The sequence below is a fragment of the Oncorhynchus keta genome, chromosome 17, assembly GCF_023373465.1.
Source record: "Oncorhynchus keta strain PuntledgeMale-10-30-2019 chromosome 17, Oket_V2, whole genome shotgun sequence".
In the NCBI taxonomy this organism is placed as follows: domain Eukaryota; kingdom Metazoa; phylum Chordata; class Actinopteri; order Salmoniformes; family Salmonidae; genus Oncorhynchus; species Oncorhynchus keta.
Window position 1 is genome coordinate 11780170 of NC_068437.1, and position 20766 is coordinate 11800935.

Sequence of the window (20766 nt, forward strand, 5' to 3'; positions counted from 1 at the left end):
TTTAGCGGGTTTAAAGCTAATTCTCTTGCAATTTTATACATTTTGCCATGTCTAACGTGTATTCATGTGATATTTGAGTGACTTAAACATTACAACAAGGTCTCCCGAGTGGCACAGTGGTCTAAGGCACTGCATCGCAGCGCTTGAGGAGTCACTACCGACCCGGGTTAGATCCCAGGCTGTGTCATGAGGCGGCGCACAATTGTCCCAGCGTTGACCAGGTTTTAGGCCGACCAGGGCACAAAACACCATGTTACTATACTCTACTGCACTGTCCAAACTTATTTCTGTGTACTACAGATCAGGGACCCATGATGTAATTCTGTTTCCGGGTGTAACTCCACGTCTCTTCCTGTAGTTCAATAACCAAACTCAAGGGGGCCCGTGTCATAGCTGACACCCTTTCTGCAGACATGTTGTCATCTTAATTCAGAGCAAGTATTTCAAGTTTTTTTGGGGGGACACGCATAAAAACCTGGAGGGAGATTTTCACTGTAATTTTGTTAAAGTTCGCATCTGCACAGTCCTTCCACTAAATTTGTTTTCTGTGGAAATTGTTCAAATTAGTCGTTGCGCATAGAGTTGTATATTTTGTTAAACTTTTAAAATCAATGGGTTTTTGTTTGGCATACATTTTTAAGTTAAAAAAAAAAAAGTCAAAGCTTAATTTTGTTATCGTGGAATTGCCCTTAGCAAACACAGCAAAGTAGCAAGTCAATGGGAGAGTCCCTTTAAACTGACAAGAGGTCAACCTTGTTTGCTGAACTTGCTTGACACACTACCTCAGACGTTCAACTCAGCCCCTCTACAATACACTGTGTGTTGGCTGCTAAACGAGGGCCAACTGCAAACGGTCCTTTGCTATCAACACACTTTGAACTCAAGATATGGGGTCATTCATTAGTTGTCTATACAGGTGTATAGTCTCTAAAACATAGGATTTTACGGAGTAAACTTGCCTACCTTTGCTTCTTTCTCTTACCACCCCCCCATCTCCCAGTATGTATTTCTTTCAGTGGCCACCTATGGGGCCAGAAGATATTACAATTATCTTTCCCTCTGCCTTGATCTACTCTGCCTCATGCCTTGCATTCCAGCCGGAGGAGGGCTGGCGTGCACCGACATGTCATCCCTGGTTTAATCCCTCCCCAGCCTGGCTAAACAAAGGAAAGACAGAACAGAGAGAAAGAACAGAGATGGGACGAGAGGAGCATTCACAGAAGGAGAAACGAGGGGGGGAGAACAGGATCTCACCTCTAAGAACAAGGGTACATTGCAAAAGTTGTCTGTACCTCTGTTTGTTTACTTTGGATGGTGCACGTGCCCAGGGCGCACACTTCCTCTCAACATTCAAAAACGGACATTTATGGAAATGACACAGCTGCTTCATTACAGACACATTTATAGCCCCATTAATATCACCGATAAAGACTGTGAAAGGTCAAACAACATTCTTGCCATCTCATTTTTCTAGGATAGGAGCTGGTTCTCGGAGAGAGGTGGCACCCGGGCACCAGAGGATTTTTGAGAGTGGTAAAGGAAAGGGAAGCCATCTTTGTGAACAGTTTCGGAGTTGTGACCGATGAAGGAGAGAGAGAGAGGACGATAACAAGACTGAGCCGGATGAGATGACAACGACAAGACCTCTCACGTCTGTCTGTTTCTATCTCCATAGCTACAATTTCAGTTTGGACTAACTGTGATGATATCAGGTGGTAACGGGATGGGAAGGGCAAAGGGTTAGAGGACGGGAAGTAGCGGGAGGCGAAGAGGAAGGAAGAGGAGCGAAGGGGGAAGATAAAAAGACGGGTGAGGGCGAGGGCGAAGAGGTGAAAGAAGAGATGGGTAGCGGACGAGGGAAAGCGAAAGGAGAGTGAGGATCGAAAGCGGGAGTGTGAAATGAGGAGAGTTAATAAAGAAGGGGTCAGGGAGGAGAGAGGGAACGGATTTAAAGAGAAGAGTAATGGGGGGGGGTCGCAGCATGCCCTTGCTCATTGTTCTGTACTCTCCCTACATTCCCGGGGAGAGGAGAAGCCTCACCGTGCTGGTGCCTCACTCAGTCAAAACATCCAGGGCATTACTCACTTCCTGGCCATCACCACGGCAACCAAACGTCCGTCTCTCACTCTCCATTTCCTCCCTGGGTTTTCCTTCTACCCCCATCGCTTTGCCTTCTCTTTTCACCCTCCATTTGTCTTCTTCCAACCCCTCTCCGTCAGAAAACCCATCTTCATCCCTCTTTCTCTGCCTCCCCACTCCAAGTGGAGGTTGGCAGGCCGTATTTTAGGTGAGAGGTTGGAATTAGAGCCGGGGACGATACAACAAGTCTCGCGATACTCGTTAGTATTGTGGCAAGGAAACAAGAACAACTTCTTTAGGAAAACACCCCCAATGTTGGAAACACACTCCACCCCCCCCAGAGTAAATGTGTTTCCCCCAAGCTATAGCACACAATATTTTACATACAGCAGGTTTTTAAAAAGGGACCAAAGACGTTTGGGCTTTCATTTTTGCCATGGGATTTTTTATTTATTGCGATACTGGTATCGTCACAACCCTAGCTGGAATGAGAGCAGCATTGTAGGGTCAGTGGACCCCAGGACACTGGTCTGAGGTCAGATGGTCAGCTATGAGATGGGCTTGATAAATGGTCATGAAGGTTAAGGTTAGGATGGAACGTGCAGATCCTAGAGCTGTAATTAGGGGAGTAGACTTCTGCAATGAGAGCCAAAACGAACACGTCGGGTTCACTGCCTGTATATTTGACATTGGCAGTTAACCCAAGACTCTGGTCTAAAGTCAGTTAGGAGATGTTCCGTCCCTGATAAATTGCTGGAGGTTACTCACAATGGGGGGGCGGTCAAGCTTGGCAGATCCTGGATCTGCTCTTAGGGGTCAATTTCTGACTTATAGAGGTAGAAAGAGGGCTCTGGATGGCTAGAACCCATTTCAGCATGGACATGACTTTAAAATGGTGGAATCCCTCAATGGCAGTCAGCCATTATGGCAGATACAAAGACGAGCTATTGAAGAAAATAGACAAAACCCGTCGTTATTTCCCCTCTAGTGTGCGCGTGTGTCACCACGCCTGGTATTCTGAGGGAAAGGGATAGGTTCCCCAAGGCCACAGTCTTCCCATTTCTCAGAAGTGCTTGTGAAACAACAACGAGAAGAATGTTCTTCTCTCAGGAATAATATGATAGACGCCAGTAATGACAACTTGGGGAGGGCCGTGGGGGGGGGGTTGAGTCAGGACAGATGTACTCCCTAAAACATATAACACCCACCGACTGAACTTTTCTAAATAAACTGTACGGGGGAAGAAAAAAAACCCACTGAAACCAGACGATCATTTCAGCAGAAACAGAGCGTACCATTCTGAATCTCGTCTTAAGATACTTGGTTTGTCAACAAAGGGGGGTGCAGACTTTATACACTAAGCATGAGAGCACTTGTTGAGCCTCGAGTGTTCACTTCAGAGGGGAGCGTTGTAAAAACAATAGCACCACCTACAGGCAGATTACCAGCCACTGCAGTTGATATTTCAGTACAATACCAAAAGTCAGCATTAATGTAGCCTAGATATAAATTTGTCTCTCAATCTTAACCTAAACAAACTGACCTTAGATCAGAACCTACGGGTAAATGTGTTACTTTATCCTTTTCCTGGAGGGAGAGTAGGTGAGAGGCCTCGCCAGTCAAAGGAAATAAGGCCTTGGTACCCATCCACCCGGTGGAAAAGCATTGTTTTTTTTGTATCTATGCACAGACCCTGACAGAAACGTTTTCCCATGCTCTATTTCCAGGTGTGTTCCTATGAGGGATTGCTGAAGGGTGTTGTATGATGTGTGTGTACCTGTACATCTTTCCCTGAAAGCTGAACCTAACCCACCACATTCACAGCTCGACGCTCCAGCATGCAGTCAAGGCTGGAAAAACTAAACGAGTCAGTTTCCACTAGTATTGTGGCTCACAGAAAGAGGAGACGCTGGCTTCACGTCACTGTTACCACGTGTAGAACAGTAGTATATATATATATAATAACTTTGATCTAAAAGAGAGAGAGAGGAAGTGAGACATACTTCCTTTTAAAAGTAACCTCCTGTGTTGCTACCGGAGCAGCTGAACTACAGACGACTAGACAGAAGGGCACCCAGGTTGAACACAGACATCGTGTCAGAGGGAAAAGGTGGAAACCTAATCAGGTGAACAACGATGCATTCAACTGAAAGGTGTCTTCCGCATTTATCCCAACCCCTCTGAATCAGAGGTGCCGAGGGCTGCCTTAAATCGGTGTACGGGACAGGGGGGCAGTGGGTACCATTAACCTCAGCAGGACACGGTTTGGCCATCCTCATCCCCACACCCCAATCGTCACCATCACGTTTCTTATGAGCATTGGACGTGAATTGTGATAGAGGGAGACGGTAGAGGTAGAGAGAGAGGGAGACATGAAGATGGGAGGGACTGAGTGCAGAGGTGGAAAAAAAAAATCACCCAATTTCCATACTTGAGTAAAAGTAAAACATACCTTAATAGAAAATGACTCAAGTAAAAGTGACCCAGTAAAATACTACTTGAGTAAAAGTCTAAAAGTATTTGGTATTACATATACTTACGTATCAAAGTAAAAATCATTTCAATTTCCTTATATTAAGCAAACCAGACGGCATCATTCTTGTTTTTGTTTTTTTATGTTTGGATAGCCAGGGGCACGCACCAACACTCAATTTACAAACTAAGCATGCGTTTATGGTGAGTCCACCAGAGCAGAGGCCGTAGGAATGTTATTTCATAAGCATTTTCCTGTCTTGCTAAGTATTCAAAATGTAACTCGTACTTTTGGGAGCCAGGGAAAATGTATGGAATAAAAAGTACAATATTTTCTTCAGGAATGTCGTGAAGTAAAAGTAAATAAAAAAAAAATATATATAGCAAAGTAAAGTATAAATACCCTAAGAAACAACTTAAGCAGTACTTTCAAGTATTTTTACTTAAGTACTTTACACCTCTGGATGAGTGAAAAAGAGAAGGGCTCTGTGTAGCAGTTAGGCTAAGGAAGAGGGACTTGGGAGGGACAACTAACGAGAGAGGGAAGGAGGGAGGAATGTGACGAAGGGAGGCGCGAAGAGAGAGGAGGCTTGTGTAACAAATGGAGAGCGGAAGGGAGGGAGAGTTTGAGGGAAAGAGAAGGACTTTGTGCAAGGGAAGGAAAAGGGAGGATGAAATAGGAGGGAGAGACACAGGCTGTCCCACACCCCACCCTGTCCCCACCAATGTTTTCTCAGGAAAGCAGAGGGACAGAGTGAGACTGTGCAAGAGGGAGAGATGGAGGGGCAAATAGAGGGAAGCAGGACTCCGTAATGGAAAAGGGCGGAGGGAGAAGGGGATGGCGGAGAGAGAGAGAGAGATGGTAGCTGGCGCCGCCCATGTTTGCTCAGGAAGTCTGCATGTGTATAGGGCAGCGGACAGGCGGCCAGTGGGCTGTGGGCGGGAACAGGGTGGAATTTGGAGATTTAAGACGATGTCGATTAAAGCAGCCCGCCGCACCTCTCTGTTTCTGGGGGGGAGGGGGTTTGATTTAAATGCAGAAGACACATTTCAGTTGTACAACTAACTAGGTATTCCCCTTTAAGTTTATGTTAAATGTACAGTGAGTTGACAAAACATTAATGCACACATCTGTCTATACAAGGTCCCACAGTTGACAGTGCATGTCAGAGCAAAGACCAAGCCATGAGGTTGAAGAAATTTTCCGTAGAGCTCGGAGACAGAATTGTGTCGAAGCACAGATCTGGGGAAGGGTAACAAAACAATTCTGCAGCATTCAAGGTCCCCAAGAACATAGTGGCCTCAATTATTCTTAAATTGAAAAAGTTTGGAACCACCAAGACTCTTCCTACGGCTGGCCGCCCGGCCAAAAAGGCCTTGGTCAGGGAGTTCAACCAGAACCTGATGGTCACACTGACAGAGCTCCTCTGTGGAGATGGGAGAATCTTCCAGAAGGACAACCATCTCTGCAGCACTCCACCAATCAGGCCTTTATGGTAGAGTGGCCAGACTGTAGCCACTCCTCAGTAAAAAGACAAGACAGCCCACTTGGAGTTTGCCAAAAGGCACCTAAAAGACTCGGACCATGAGAAACAAGGTTCTCTGGTCTGATGAAAGCAAGATTTAACTCTTTGGCCTGAATGTCAAGTGTGACTTCTGGAAGAAACCTGGCACCATCTCTATGATGAAGCATGGTGGAAGAAGCATCATGCTGTGGGGATGATTCTCAGAGGCAGGGACTGGGAGACGAGTCAGGATCGAGGGAAAGATGAACGGAGCAAAGATCAGAGAGATCCTTGATAAAGTCCTCATCGCTCAGGACCTCAGCCTGGGGCGAAGGTTCACCTTCCAACAAGACAACAACCCTAAGCACACAGCCAAAACAACACAGCAGTGGCTTCGGGACAACTCTGAATGTTCCTGAGTGGCCCAGTCAGAGCCCGGACTTGAACATCTCTGGAGAGACATGACAATAGCTGTGCAGCGACGCTCCCCATTCAACCTGACAGAGCTTGAGAGGCTCTGCAAAGAGTGGGAGAAACTCCCCAAATACAGGTGTGCCAAGCTTGTAGTGTCATACCCAAGAAGACTCGAGGATGTAATCACTGCAAAAGGTGCTTCAACAAAGTACTGAGTAAAGGGCCTGAATACTTCTGTAAATGTGATATCTGTATTTTATTTGCATTAAATTTCCACACATTTCCAAAAAACTGTTTTTGCTTTGTCATTATAGGGTATTGTGTGTAGCTTGATGAGGAAAAAGCAATAATTTAAATCCATTTTAGAATACGGCTGTAACGTAACAAAACGTGGAAAAAGTCAAGGGGTCTGAATACTTTCCGAATGCACTTAACTTCTTGGTGACGGGGCAGTATTTTCACGTCCGGAGGAAACACATGCCCAAATTCAACTGCCTGCTACTCATCCCCAGAAGATACAATATGCATATTATTAGTAGATTTGGATAGAAAGCACTCGGAAGTTTCTAAAACTGTTTGAATCATGTCTGTGAGTATAACAGAACTTATTTAGCAGGTGAAACCCAGAGGACAAACCATTCAGATTTTAGTTTTTTGAGGTCACTCTCGTTTCAATGGGTTTTCATTGGGGATCCAGATTTCTAAGGGACCTTCTTGCAGTTCCAATCGCTTCCACTGGATGTCAACCGTCTTTAGAAATTGGTTGAGGTTATTCCTTTGTGTAATGGAGGGCCATCTTGAACAAGGGTCACTTGAAGTGTACTGTTAGATAAAGCGTGTGACCAGAAAGTTAGCTACAGTTTGTTTTCTTCCTGTATTGAACACAGATCATCCCATCTTCAATTGTATCGGTTATTTACGTAAAAAAATACCTAAAGTTGTATTACAAAAGTAGTTTGACAGGTAACTTTTGAGATATTTTGTAGTCACGTTGAGCAAGTTGGAACCAGTGTTTTTCTGGATCAAACGCGCCAAATAAATTGACATCTTGGATAAATATCAACGGAATTAATCAAACAAAAGGACCATGTGTGATGTTTATGGAACATATTGGAGTGCCAACAAAAGAAGCTCGTCAAAGGTAAGGCATGAATTATATTTTTATTTCTGTGTTTTGTGTCGCACCTGCAGGGTTAAAATATGGTTTCTCTGTGTTTACTATGGTGCTATCCTCAGATAATAGCATTGTTTGCTTTTGCCAAAAAGCCTTTTTGAAATCTGACATGTTGGCTGGAATCACAACAAGTGTAGCTTTAATTTGCTATGTTGCATGTGTGATTTCATGAAAGTTAGATTTTTATAGTAATTTATTTGAATTTGGTGCTCTGCATTTTCACTGGCTTTTGGCCAGGTGGGACGCTAGCATCTCACATATCCCAGAGAGGTTAACACCAGTCATGTTTGACAAACATAAATGTAGGATAATTCATATTAACGTCTAAAGGCTTGATTCTGTCGACATACTTGAGTCACTGTTCCTTCCGGGCAGGAGAGAAAGGCCAGTCACTGTTCCTTCCGGGCAGGAGAGAAAGGCCAGTCACTGTTCCTTCCCGGCAGGAGAGAAAGGCCAGTCACTGTTCCTTCCGGGCAGGAGAGAAAGGCCAGTCACTGTTCCTTCCCGGCAGGAGAGAAAGGCCAGTCACTGTTCCTTCCGGGCAGGAGAGAAAGGCCAGTCACTGTTCCTTCCCGGCAGGAGAGAAAGGCCAGTCACTGTTCCTTCCGGCCAGGAGAGAAAGGCCAGTCACTGTTCCTTCCGGCCAGGAGAGAAAGGCCAGTCACTGTTCCTTCCGGGCAGGAGAGAAAGGCCAGTCACTGTTCCTTCCGGCCAGGAGAGAAAGGCCAGTCACTGTTCCTTCCGGGCAGGAGAGAAAGGCCAGTCACTGTTCCTTCCGGCCAGGAGAGAAAGGCCAGTCACTGTTCCTTCCGGCCAGGAGAGAAAGGCCAGTCACTGTTCCTTCCGGCCAGGAGAGAAAGGCCAGTCACTGTTCCTTCCGGCCAGGAGAGAAAGGCCAGCCACTGTTCCTTCCGGGCAGGAGAGAAAGGCCAGCCACTGTTCCTTCCCGGCAGGAGAGAAAGGCCAGTAACTGTTCCTTCCCGGCAGGAGAGAAAGGCCAGTCACTGTTCCTTCCGGGCAGGAGAGAAAGGCCAGTCACTGTTCCTTCCGGGCAGGAGAGAAAGGCCAGTTCCCGTTGCGCAAGGAAACATCACCTACCTTGCAATCTGAGTGGAGGTAGTCAACATTTTGAAAAACATTTTACCATAAACGGAATTGTTTAAAACCGTCCAGGGGAGAAGGACACAGGGCAAAGGTAGTAAGGAGTATAGAGTAAGAGGTAGCGAGAGTAGGGTGAAGGGGTTTAGGGAAATATGGTGTAGGGTGGTCGTAGTGGCTGGGCATGGCTGCTCTGCTCCAGCACATTAACTTCTAAACCAGGCCGTTTCGTCACAGATTTTCCACTAGAGGGAATGTGCATGCAGACCTCCAGCAGTTCCAAGCCCTGACACACACACACACACACACACACACACACTAGAGATGGCCAAATATGTACACTGTGTTCCGACGAGGCCCACACACACACAGGGATGGACATACCCCTCATTCCAGTCTGAATGTGTAGGCGAGTGAAACGGGGGTTTTCTGACAGAAATGACAGGAAGAATGGACAGAATGTGTGAGAAATTAGAAACATCCCATAGTTCAAAAGAATCCCGAATGTCAAGATCCATTTTCAAGTTAATCTAATCTAACAATGTGCCCCCCCCCTCGTTTTAAGGACTGATACCATCTCTGGCAATTGTTGTTCAAACACTGAAGTCAACTGACCGCAGTCACGTGTTCTGTCCATTTCCTCCTAAATAAATCCCCGTTGTCCATTTCCAGGGATGTTGTGTAACCATTCTCATGGTTCATGTGACCAAAAACAATAACACAGACAGAGAGAGAGAGACGGGGGGGGGGATAAAAGAGAGAGAGAGAGAGGTTGAAAGGCCCACCTCCCTAGAGAGTCTACGCTCCAGATCATTTCCTGGCCTACAGGAGACATGTAGACTAAACTCACTTTAACACAGAGCCAGCATGTGTTCTCACTGGGTTTGTTTGCGTGGATAATGTAGCCTACCACCCACTGACACTGCTCTGTAGCGATAGCTGACAATAAATCGCAATATTATTTTTGCGCCAGTTTGCTGTACCTGCCCCAAAACTCCAGGGTTTATCAATCGTAGCTTGTTCTCCATCTTAAAAAAAAGAAAAAAAAGCCCATTTGTTTTTGCCACATTTACTTCCATGACTGATCCAATCTTCTCATGGCTCTCGTCCCGCTGCAGCAGACGTGGTGAGCAAACATGTTCGGCACGTCGACTCGCAATACATTATTTATTTATTTTAATCACAGAAGATGTATATAGAATCGCCACGCATATCGTATCGGCGCCCGAGTATTGTGAGGTCCCTGGCGATTCCCAGCCCTTACTGCTCTCTCAGCCAAAGAACATAGGCTCTACCTCGGACACAATATAGGCGCTGGATCCACTGTTAAAAGGGGCATTAAGTGACATCTCTGTGCCTACTTGAGAATTGTGATACTGGTCATAACTGCCTGGAGAGATTTTTTAAATCTTTTTTACAAATCTATTGTCCATCTTATGACCCAAACTATCTCCTGTCGGGAAGAACGTCGCACCTGCCCTATTGGAGGTTTCCGTCCGTTAGCCATGACTGATGAGTACTCGCCGCACCATAGTGCATGCCTGTCTTGTCAGGGAATACCACACGCAACTCACTAACCAGGTGAACAAGCTCCTCAATAATTACTGACACGTAACAGATGGCTTGTGCGGCAAAATAAACGACGTAACTCGGGTCCAGAGTTGTTCCTCACCATGTAAGACTGTTTAGGAAAAGCTCGGGGCCCTATTCATGAAGAGATTGTGTAACTGTTATTTATGGCCGCGGACAGGAAAAGGGACAGGAGTGTTTAGACAAAGAGAGGAGTGTGTTCTGATGGATTCCAGGACCAAGCCAAGCATATTTTATTTTCCCTCCTGGAGGGCATTGTTAGGATGGCTAAGACCAGACACGCCCTGCCCACCTCACGCAACACACATGGGTACATCAGACACACTTCCCTCTGCCAGCCTGGAGACGCACAAAACATATAGACTAGGAAAATAGACAGTTGAAAATGTAGGGGACACACACACACACACACACATACTAGCGCAAACACATGCTCTCCTATCTCGTTCAATCTCCCACCCAGGCAGATGGGGGCTGAATGATCGAGGGAGGATGAGGCAGAGGCCCCCATTCGCATCCGAATAGGGAAATAAGGGCTGTGAGGAGGAGTGAGATTGAAAAATCAATAAGTACCCTATATGCATGTGAAAGAGAAGTGGGAGTCCCTGAACATCCATGCCCCCCATAGCAATGGGTACTAACCAATGGTAAGCTCTAGGTTCCACGGTGTAGACCAATCACATCAGCAATGTGTCTAGAGGCATGTCCTACACCCCCCTGTAGCGGGGGAAGGGCCCGATAATATGATCAGATTCCTTTTATGAACCAATGAGATCATCTGCTAGGCCTAGAACACACAGGGGGAGGAATCCATGACCTCATCCAACTGCCCAGGTGTAAACAAACCTGCGATTGGCTGGCTGGTCGGAAGCACCTGGCCGACTCCAGGGGAGATGAGCTCCAACTTAACGAGTTTGGTTTCGACGGCACTGCTTGGGAGTCTCTAGTGATTGTAAGACCTGCATGTGCAAAGTCCTGTTACCAGTGTACTGTGAAGGTGGGACACATGAGACTGTATGTGCAAAGTCCTGTTACCAGTGTACTGTGAAGGTGGGACACATGAGACTGTATGTGCAACAGTCCGCTTCCCCAGCCTCAAACTTTTGCCTCTTCTCTCCTCTTCATTCCATCTGTGGTAGCTGCACCATGTCAGATGGCTGATAATTGAAACAAATGACAAGGCACAGCTGACAAGCGCACTGCAGCACAGAGTCAATTACACAGCTATGCAGGCGGGGGGGGGACACAGAGGGAGGCAGTGGTTATGTGGACAGAAACAAAGTAGTCAAGAGTGAGGGTTTGAGGCGGAAGGAATATGAGCAAGCGAGAGACAGGAATCATGGGCGCAGAACATTGGGTATGTGAGGCGTTAAGGACTTGCCTACCTACATACAACCCCCCCTCCCGCCCGGTTAAAAACTTCAGAAAAAGGAAGTGAGGCGCCCAGACACTTCCCATCTCCCCTGGTCTTTGCATTTCTGTTCCCGGAGGGCCCTTATGAGAGGCACACAGCTACTGTTCCTGCCCTAGCCCCTAACCGTAGGCACATCTGTTGTTCTGAAAAGGACAGGCGTTAGCAGCGATACACTGACCGTGTCATCTAGCTAGCATATTAGAGTGTATCTATCCTCACCGCCCTATCCTACTCCGTCGCAGGAGCCAGAGGAGACGCGAGGGACGGTCTCGTCTAACAGACGCTGTGCGGGTGAGGGATGACGTCAAATCACCCAGCAGCGTCATTAGCCAGCCACAAAAAAGACCAAGTGCATTTTTATGGAGGATGGTGCGCGTGGGTTCACGCCGACGGTGCAATTCTAAATGCGGGAGGTAAGGTTACAGCAAGGCCATCTCTTCCTTCCGTTGCCTGAGCCAGCACCCAGGGAGGGCTATGCTGTGCTCCACACACACACACACACACACACACACCACACACACACACACACACACACTTGCCAGTGCAGTGTTACGTAAGGCAAGCCACCACCCTGTGCAGACTGCAGAGCTAAGGCCAGGTGAAAGGAGAGAAGGACACAGTGTCCGTTAGTCTCAACTGAATTGACCAGTAGGACTGGGCAGCACAGGGTATAGTATTACTCTGCTCGCATGTGGTTTATTGAACCTCAGAGGGGGAACAGACAGGTGATTCATACTGGGAGAACCGCAATTGGGATTTCTTGCATTCACTCAAAAAGGTTTTTTAAAAGTATAAAAGTGGTGTTCAGGGAGATAATATTAGTTTTTTTGTCTGTGGACAACTGTCATCAGGCTTGAGAAGACAAAACGAACGACCACCTTTCTAGAACGCAGAGTGGACTTGAAGATAAACCAGAAAATCTTGTTTGGTTGAACACAGAGACAGACAGAGAGAGAGACAGACAGACAGAAAGAGAGACAGACAGAGAGACAGAGAGAGAGACAGACAGACAGAGAGACAGACAGAGAGAGAGACAGAGAGACAGACAGAGAGACAGAGAGAGAGACAGACAGACAGAGACAGACAGAGAGAGAGACAGACATACAGAGAGACAGACAGACAGAGACAGACAGAGAGAGAGACAGACAGACAGACAGAGAGACAGAGAGAGAGACAGACAGACAGAGACAGACAGAGAGAGAGACAGACATACAGAGAGACAGAGAGACAGACAGAGAGAGACAGAGACAGACAGACACAGACAGAGACAGACAGAGACAGACAGACAGAGACAGACAGAGACAGACAGACAGAGACAGACAGAGACAGACAGAGACAGACAGAGACAGAGAGAGAAACTGCCTGGCTGTGAACTGATAGATTTGTGAAGTGTTGTATCGCTTATGTTTTCATTAACCCTATTGGAAGAGGTCAGTGGGTGATACACGTTTAAAATTAAATTTCATAATATATCTAAATGTGCCACGACTTCATTTGTCATTCCCCCCCCCCCTCTCTTTTTCTGCCAGGTAAAAGGTAATTGATTCGTCTTACATCTACTACTAAAGTAAAAAAAAAATAACACATTGGCTTCGTATAAAAACAGACAAGAGTTTCCTTCCAACCACATTTCTTGCACCAGTCTAGGAGCTTAACCTTTAAATCCAAGTCCCATTAAGATGAGTGATCATTGAGACCTAACCAAACCACTGTCCTGTCTATGGAGTCCTCTAGTGGCCAAAAGACTGGGTTAGCATGGCAGCACCATTGATGACTTCTGTCATTTTGATTCAGTCAACAAGGTGAGGCTTCCAACTTCATTGGCTGATCCCTCCCGATGACCCGGTTGGCTACTTTATATCCCCAACACTAAAACGTAAACAAAATTTAAAACGACAAAAGACAATTTCTATCAAACTGAAACTAAAATTAAAAACAAGTCAATCAAGTCTGAAAACTAACAGCTGACAATGGAAGCAGAGTCATAACCCAGGCCTTCCCTTCCATTCCACCCTTCCTTCTGCAACGGTTGAGCCACTAGACCCTTTGTCCACAGTCTGCTCCAAAGTCCCCATCCCACACCCCCAGGCCCTTGGGCCAGCCAGACAGGGTGTGTCTGTGCCGCATGCTCCAGTGAAGCCTATATCCGGTGGTGCAGTCAGTCACCAGATGACTGTCCGTTAGCAACGAGCCTATCGGAAAACAATCATGTCATACTCAGCCCAATGGTGGATATTTGGTTGTTGTTGTTGGTCAACCCATTATGTAAGGGTACGTTTTCCACTTGTGCCGAGGCTTGCCAAGCCGGGTCCAATTTAGCCATGTTTGAGCGACAGACAGGGTTTGGGCCGGTAGACATGGAGGAGTGGGGTGGTTTTAGGAGGAGAATTACAGTCCTTGTGGAACGCTCAGCAGTGTAGAATGGGCCCGGCCTGCCAAACAAGGCCTAATAAGACACAAGGCACGCACACACACACACACAAGGCACGCACACACACACACACACACAAGGCACACACACACAAGGCACACACACACAAGGCACACACACACAAGGCACACACACACAAGGCACACACACACACACACACACACACACACACACACACACACACACACACACACACACACACACACACACACACACAGTCAGGGGCCATTGTTGTATCGTGAAAGGAGCCTCTGGGCCAGAATGTTCCGAGCTGTAGTCACCCTCTGTGGCATCAACACCACGACAGGGCAACGGCACCACATTTCTGCGGCGCCACAAAAACTAAAACACAGCGCGTCCCGAGAAGCAACATAAATATTACCAAAAAACACACACAAAAAAAAGCAGCATTCGCGGCCTCTTCAACCAATGTTTTAGAGTACCGTCTGCCTGTACCCTCTCTACAACCTTGGAGAGAAGACTCTTCTGCTCTTGACCTCCAGCTGGAGAAAACACACACACCTTGGCCAGACAGAGGAACCACTGGGCACTAAGCTGAAAACCAGGCATCAGATACTCACGCATGAATGGAACCGTCGCTTGCAGGGCCAAAGGCTAATTGAATTGTACCGTGTGCTCTGCATTAGGTTAGCCTCTCCTCCACTCACACTGACCCGGTGCTTTATCAGTCACGTGCGGGAGGCCCCAGTGTGTGTGTGTGTGTGTGTGTGTGTGTGTGTGTTCAGGTCAAACAGGATCATTCTAAACAACTCAGACTAACCCTGGGAGGTTAAAGATACTAAAAGTCTACGACTTACTTAGAATCGGACTACTCTTCTTTGTGGAGCTGTTGTCTGTCAAAGTCAGCCCAAAACAATGCATCAGTTTACCTGGTCACCCCATATTCCTTTCTCTGATCCTCTGTGTCTCACTCAGAGTGAAGAAGTGGCGAGGACCTGTTAACGCCTACCCTATTCTGATGAGGAGCGCATGTGTACAGAGAAATGGGTGTGGCACCGTCAACACGTATCATCTGCCCACTACATTACCTGTAACCTCAGCCTGTCCTCCACAACACCATGTGGACCCATCCTGACACGGGCTGAACAAGTCAAGAGGAGTGAAACCCTTGTTGTCAGAGCATTAAGCACACAACGCTGTATTAGTTCTCAGCCATGTCTGTTTGAGAGTTGGGTATTGGACTGAAGCTAAGGTCAACAAGGACCTTGTGTGGTGGGTGTGTCCAAAAAAAACAAGAACAAAAACACCCAATCAATCAAAAACAATGGCGTCACAGCCAAACCCCCTGATTGGCTGACAGAGGTGCCGAGGTAGACAGGAAGTAGTGCCAGAAATAGAACTGATCGGTCCTTTTCCTTAATGATCCAATAAAACGACAGCTGCGCAGAAGCCACACCCTGCCTCAGGACTGGTGATAATTGACCTGCAAAGTGTAGAGAGAAAAAAAAAATACAGTCCCTGGCAGTGGGCCGTGCGTTCACAAAGCTACTGTGTGTGTTTTACCTATAGTTTTACCTATAGGCGTGCACACACAGTCATGTGTTCGGACACACACATGGACAGAAACACACACACACACAAAGGGCTGGCTGTTCTTCACACTAGCTAGGAAAAGGGAGGGAGTGTAAACCATTCTGAATCACACAGAGGGGCCTGACAGTCTAATCCGATGCAGCTGTATGTATGCGTGTGTGTGTGTGTGTGTGTATGTATGCGTGTGTGTGTGTGTGTGCATGTGTGCATGTGTGTGTGTGTGTGTGTGTGTGTGTATGTATGCGTGTGTGTGTACACATGTGCGCGCAACAGTTTGGCCCTCATCAAACCTTCTGTTTATATATAGCAGTAGTGCAACTAAAGCTGGTTAACCCCACAAGCACATATAAAAAGGGGGAAAGAGCTTATCTAACTAACTCACAGCCATCTGTAAGCATGATGCTAAGTAAACACTCTCTGAACCCGCAAGTGTGCCGTAGGAGTAGTGTAAAGGTGCTCCTAGAAGCTGCTACCAGGTCAGTTGTGTGTTCTCCCCTTAAATGTTTCAGGATACTATGTAGAGAGGCGGAGCTGATCCTAGACCTGTGGCATCCAATGTTTGCTTAATACCTACTGAACGTGGCCCAGGTAACCATGCTATGCTAACTAAACTGGCAATCGTATCCATGCTATGCTAACTAAACTGGCCCAGGTAACCATGCTACGCTAACTAATGTTACGCTCACTAAGTAAACAAACAACGGTCCCCCTACCAAAACTAGTCCTGCTGTAATCGTATGGGAAGGTCAAAGTCTACCTCCCAAACACTGCTCCGCTGCACCAAACAGAAAACAGAGAGGCCATGGGAAGGAACACAGTGTCCAAACAAAAACACAGCAAGGCAGAGAGTCAGAGCGACGCCGGCAGGGCCGTGGAGGAGAGGATGGGCTGGCTGCATGCCATCCTTCCTCTAAACCAGCCTTAACCCTGTGCACATGCATCTTAGTCTCTGGCCCAGTGACAATCCTCCTCTAACCAGCCTTGACTCCGAACTAAAAGAAAAAGGAGGCTGAAGCACCAGAGGGCTATGGCGCTGTGCTATTCCTCCGCAAACCAGCCTCAACCGCTACCCTCCTCCCCGGTCTGATGACAGCAAAATCCCTGCTGCCACAGCAGCACTGTCCTCAGAATGTCTCTTCCAAACCACACCGCAGAGACCGAGAGAGGAAGGGGAGGGGGGCGAAGAGAGAGACGTTTTCAGCCACAGAGGGGCAGGGAGAGGGAAGTACAGGACCAATATATATATTTTTTTTTAAGTTACGACACAAGCAGGGAAAACAAACGACGAGAGAGACATTCAGAAAGAGAGCGAGCGAGCAAGCAGAGAGCGAGAGAGACATACCGAGAGAAAGAGAGAGAGAAGTAGCTAGCTACCTATAGAAGAAGCAGTCGCAGCAGACAAGAACCCCCATCCAGCTGGCAGCACAGACAGCGGGCAGGTCTGTGAGGGTCCCACACAGCGCTCTTCTTCCCTCTCTCCTTCTACCGGTGAAGGGAGGGCTCTGTCCTGCCGCACAGCTCCAGTATAGCCCGTTCTGTCACACACACACACACACGCGCGCGCGCGCGCAACGTAACTGGCTTCTCACGAACTGCGTCCACCCACCCACACAAACACACACTCGCTCTCTCTCTCTCCCTGCGGTCCAATCAGCAAACACACACGCGCCGACGAACGTGCGTTTCAGACGACCTATCACAACAACTCAGAGCCCGTTCGAAGCGTGTTCCTCTCGCTCCTTCTCACTCGAGCTACTGCCGCCTGCCTCTTTACTTCTCTCTCCTTCCCTCTCGCTCTCTCTCTCTCTGGCTGGCTCTCACTTGAAAGGCGGGAAGATTAGGTTGGCAAACAGACTTGCATAAACAAACTGCTGAGTGTCACAGGGCGGACTTTGGAGGATATTCTTTTTTTGGGGGGGCTCTATCCTAGCAGCAATCTCTACCATCTGTATACACCAAACAAGGTCTTAAACACACTCGCTGGTCGAGAGACGTGTTGGTTATTAACACCTCTGTTAGCTGGACCCATAGCCTGTACTGAAGAGCAGAACCTGCAAACCAAAGCTGACTGCTGCGAAACACACAGAGACGGTATGAGGTGTTGAGAAAGAGCTAAATAGCAATAGCAAACATGGATGGGCCAGAAGGACACAGACACACACACGCGTTCACCCGTCATTCTTTCACATGGCTGCGTCAGAGTGGCTAGAGCTCCGGGCACACCCCCCCCCCAGGAATGTAGCCAATCGCAGAAGAGCTCTGTGATCGTCAGTGCGGGCATACAAGGTGAAGGACACTCTCCCCCCGGCTCCCCCTTTCCGTTTCTCACTCGCTCCTTCGCTCTCTGACTCTCCCTCTCCCCATCAAAGCACCATCATTCTGTCCTCTCTGTCCCGGCTGCAGTACCCCATTAGGCGAGTGTGTGTGTGTTTGTGTCTGAGTAATCTACGACTGCAGATTCTATGGGACAGACAGATCATTAATATTGACTATGATCGCAGCCAGGCTCTGGGCTCCATCCTGGCAACACACACATGTCAACTCACTGTCACGCCGCACAGCAAACTATCACAGCAGCACCATATGCAAGAGAGTGATTCACCTTCAGAAGGCAGTAACGCATTAGAATTAGCCTGGAATTGTGTTGTGGTTGAGTTACCGTCTCGCCAAAAGGCCCGACAACGAGGTGACACTGTACGCTCTTCTGTCAGACACACGCCACGCGAGGAACGCTCTCCCCCCACTTCCCTCTCTTAGATGAAAGGTGAGGCGAGAAGCCGCAGTAGCAAACCAAAGCATTTTTACAGCCCATGACATCATATCCCTCCTCCCTCCCTCCCTCCCTGCCTGTCGCCAAGGGCCTCTCCTACCTCACTTTTAATTACGCCTCCGAGCTGCGCACGCACACTCACACGCACACACACACCTGATTGAGCAGGGAGGGAGGGAGTGCAGCGATAACACTTCTCCTCTGTGCCTTTGTGATAGAGTGGGTGTGTGCTCACTGCACAGCACTCATTAGCTTCCTTTGTGTTTCAGCACCACACAAGTGCCAGGATGCACGTGTGTGTGTGTGTATGTGTGTGAGTGAGCTGCGGAAGGATCTGTGGCTGATAACAAGGCCAGGAGGAAAGCGGTGCCAGAAGGGAAGGAACCTGCCATTACATCAACTCACTTTCAGCAAATTTAACTGTGTGTGTGTGTGTGTGGTCAAAGCACCCAAAACGAAGACAAGGAGCTGGGCATAATAGTTACCAGGGCCGTAATCTCCGTTACCCCAAAATTACAGTCTTGCATAATCGGCCAGGTGCTCGATTAAGGTCAGGGTCCATGCATGTGAAGAGACGGAACGAGGATCGGAAACGGGAACGAAGAAGAGCTCCACCGTCTCTGCCAAAATGTCCCCTCCCCTTTAGAATTCTAAAGACGCCAACACCTGCAAAATCGTGATTTGTCCCAAAAAGCACCGGGAACTAATGCTGGGCCTCATGTCAAAACATGTTGCATCATGACAGGTCTACGGTAGCATTTATGTTTACATGGTCTGTCCACGCGAGATCACGAGAGACAGATGTAAGCGTTCAAATTGAAGGGAGTCTGCTTGGTTTGGAGATGGAGGAAGACAAAGCAAGTCCATTCATTAAACTTGTGACTTGGAGATAACCTAATGAAGGAGGGAATGAATCACTGCCCTGGGAGAGGGGAGAGAGAGATAAAACTCGTGACTAGGATTCTAATGATCTGGACTTGAATAGACCTACTGGGCAGTGGGCAATCATGTCAACTGAAAGTGGGTGAGGAGAACAGACCACCAAAGTTGCTAAGTGGTTGAACTAGGGGGGGTTGGTACTTAATTCTGGAGGATGGAGAGAGGACAGAGAGAGGGAAGAGAGAGGGGGAGGAGAGAGAGAGGTGGAGGGGGAGAGAGATGGGAGAGGGGGGGGGGAGAGAAGGAGAGGAGAGGGAGGGTGGAGAGGAAGGGGGGAGGGTGGAGAGGAAGGGGGAGAGAGGTGGAGAGGGGGGGGAGAGAGGTGGAGAGGGAGGGGGGGGGAGAGAGGTGGAGAGGGGAGGGGGAGAGAGGCGGAGAGGGAGGGGGAGAGAGGTGGAGAGGGAGGGGGTGGAGAGGGAGGGGGAGAGAGGTGGAGAGGGAGGGGGTGGAGAGGGAGGGGGAGAGATGGGGGAGTGAGGAGGGAGGGATGGGGGAGTGAGGGATGGGGATGGGGAGAGAGGGAGGGGGAGAGAGGGAGGGGGAGGGAGGGAGAGGGGAGAGGGAGAGAGGGAGGGGGAGAGGGAGGAGGGAGGGAGAGGGGAGAGGGAGGGAGGGGGGAGAGAGGGAGGGGGGGGAGGGAGGGGGGGTAGAGAGGGAGGGGGAGGGAGGGGGTAGAGAGGGAGGGGGGTAGAGGGGGGAGAGGGAGAGAGGGGGTAGAGGGAAGGGGAGGGAGGGAGAGGGAGGGAAGGGGGGGAGGGAGGGAGGGGAGGGAAGGGGGAGAGGGAGGAGGGAGAGAGGGAGGGAGGGGGAGATAGGGAGGAGGGAGAGAGGGAGGAGGGAGAGAGGGAGGAGGGAGAGAGGGAGGGGGAGAGAGAGAGGGAGGGGGGGAGAGAGAGAGGGAGGGGGAGAGAGGGAGGGAGGAGAGAGGGAGGGAGGAGAGAGGGAGGGAAGGGGGAGAGAGGGAGGGAAGGGGGAGAGAGGGAGGGAGGAGAGAGGGAGGGAGGAGAGAGGGAGGGAAGGGGGAGAGAGGGAGGGAGGAGAGAGGGAGGGAAGGGGGAGAGAGGGAGGGAAGGGGGAGAGAGGGAGGAGGGAGAGGGAGGGAGGGAGAGAGGGGGAGGGAGAGAGGGGGAGGGAGAGAGGGAGGGAGGGGAGAGAGGGAGGGAGGAGGGAGAGAGGGAGGGAGAGAGGAGGGAGAGAAAGGGAGGGAGGGGGAGAGAGAGGGAAGGAGGGGGAGAGAGAGGGAGGGGGAGAGAGAGGGAGGGGGAGAGAGAGGGAGGGGGAGAGAGAGGGAGGGGGAGAGAGAGGGAGGGGGAGAGAGAGGGAGGG

At 48.8% G+C, this 20766-nt stretch overlaps 1 protein-coding gene across 4 annotated transcripts in view; it reads right to left on the minus strand.

Moving 5' to 3' along the window:
• The window catches only part of mob2a (MOB kinase activator 2a), an 88701-nt gene that overhangs the window by 26168 nt on the left and 41767 nt on the right, over window positions 1-20766 (minus strand). The window contains exon 1 of one of the 4 annotated variants that reach the window (XM_035790670.2): window positions 18391-18549. The exons of 2 other annotated variants lie outside the window; for them this stretch is intronic. In XM_035790670.2, coding sequence (XP_035646563.2) covers window positions 18391-18548 — 158 coding nt within the window. In that variant the 5' untranslated portion in view covers window position 18549. Of the gene's footprint in view, window positions 1-17105; window positions 17538-18390; window positions 18550-20766 lie in introns of those variants that run through there. One more of the 4 variants, XM_035790674.2, reaches the window with a different exon arrangement.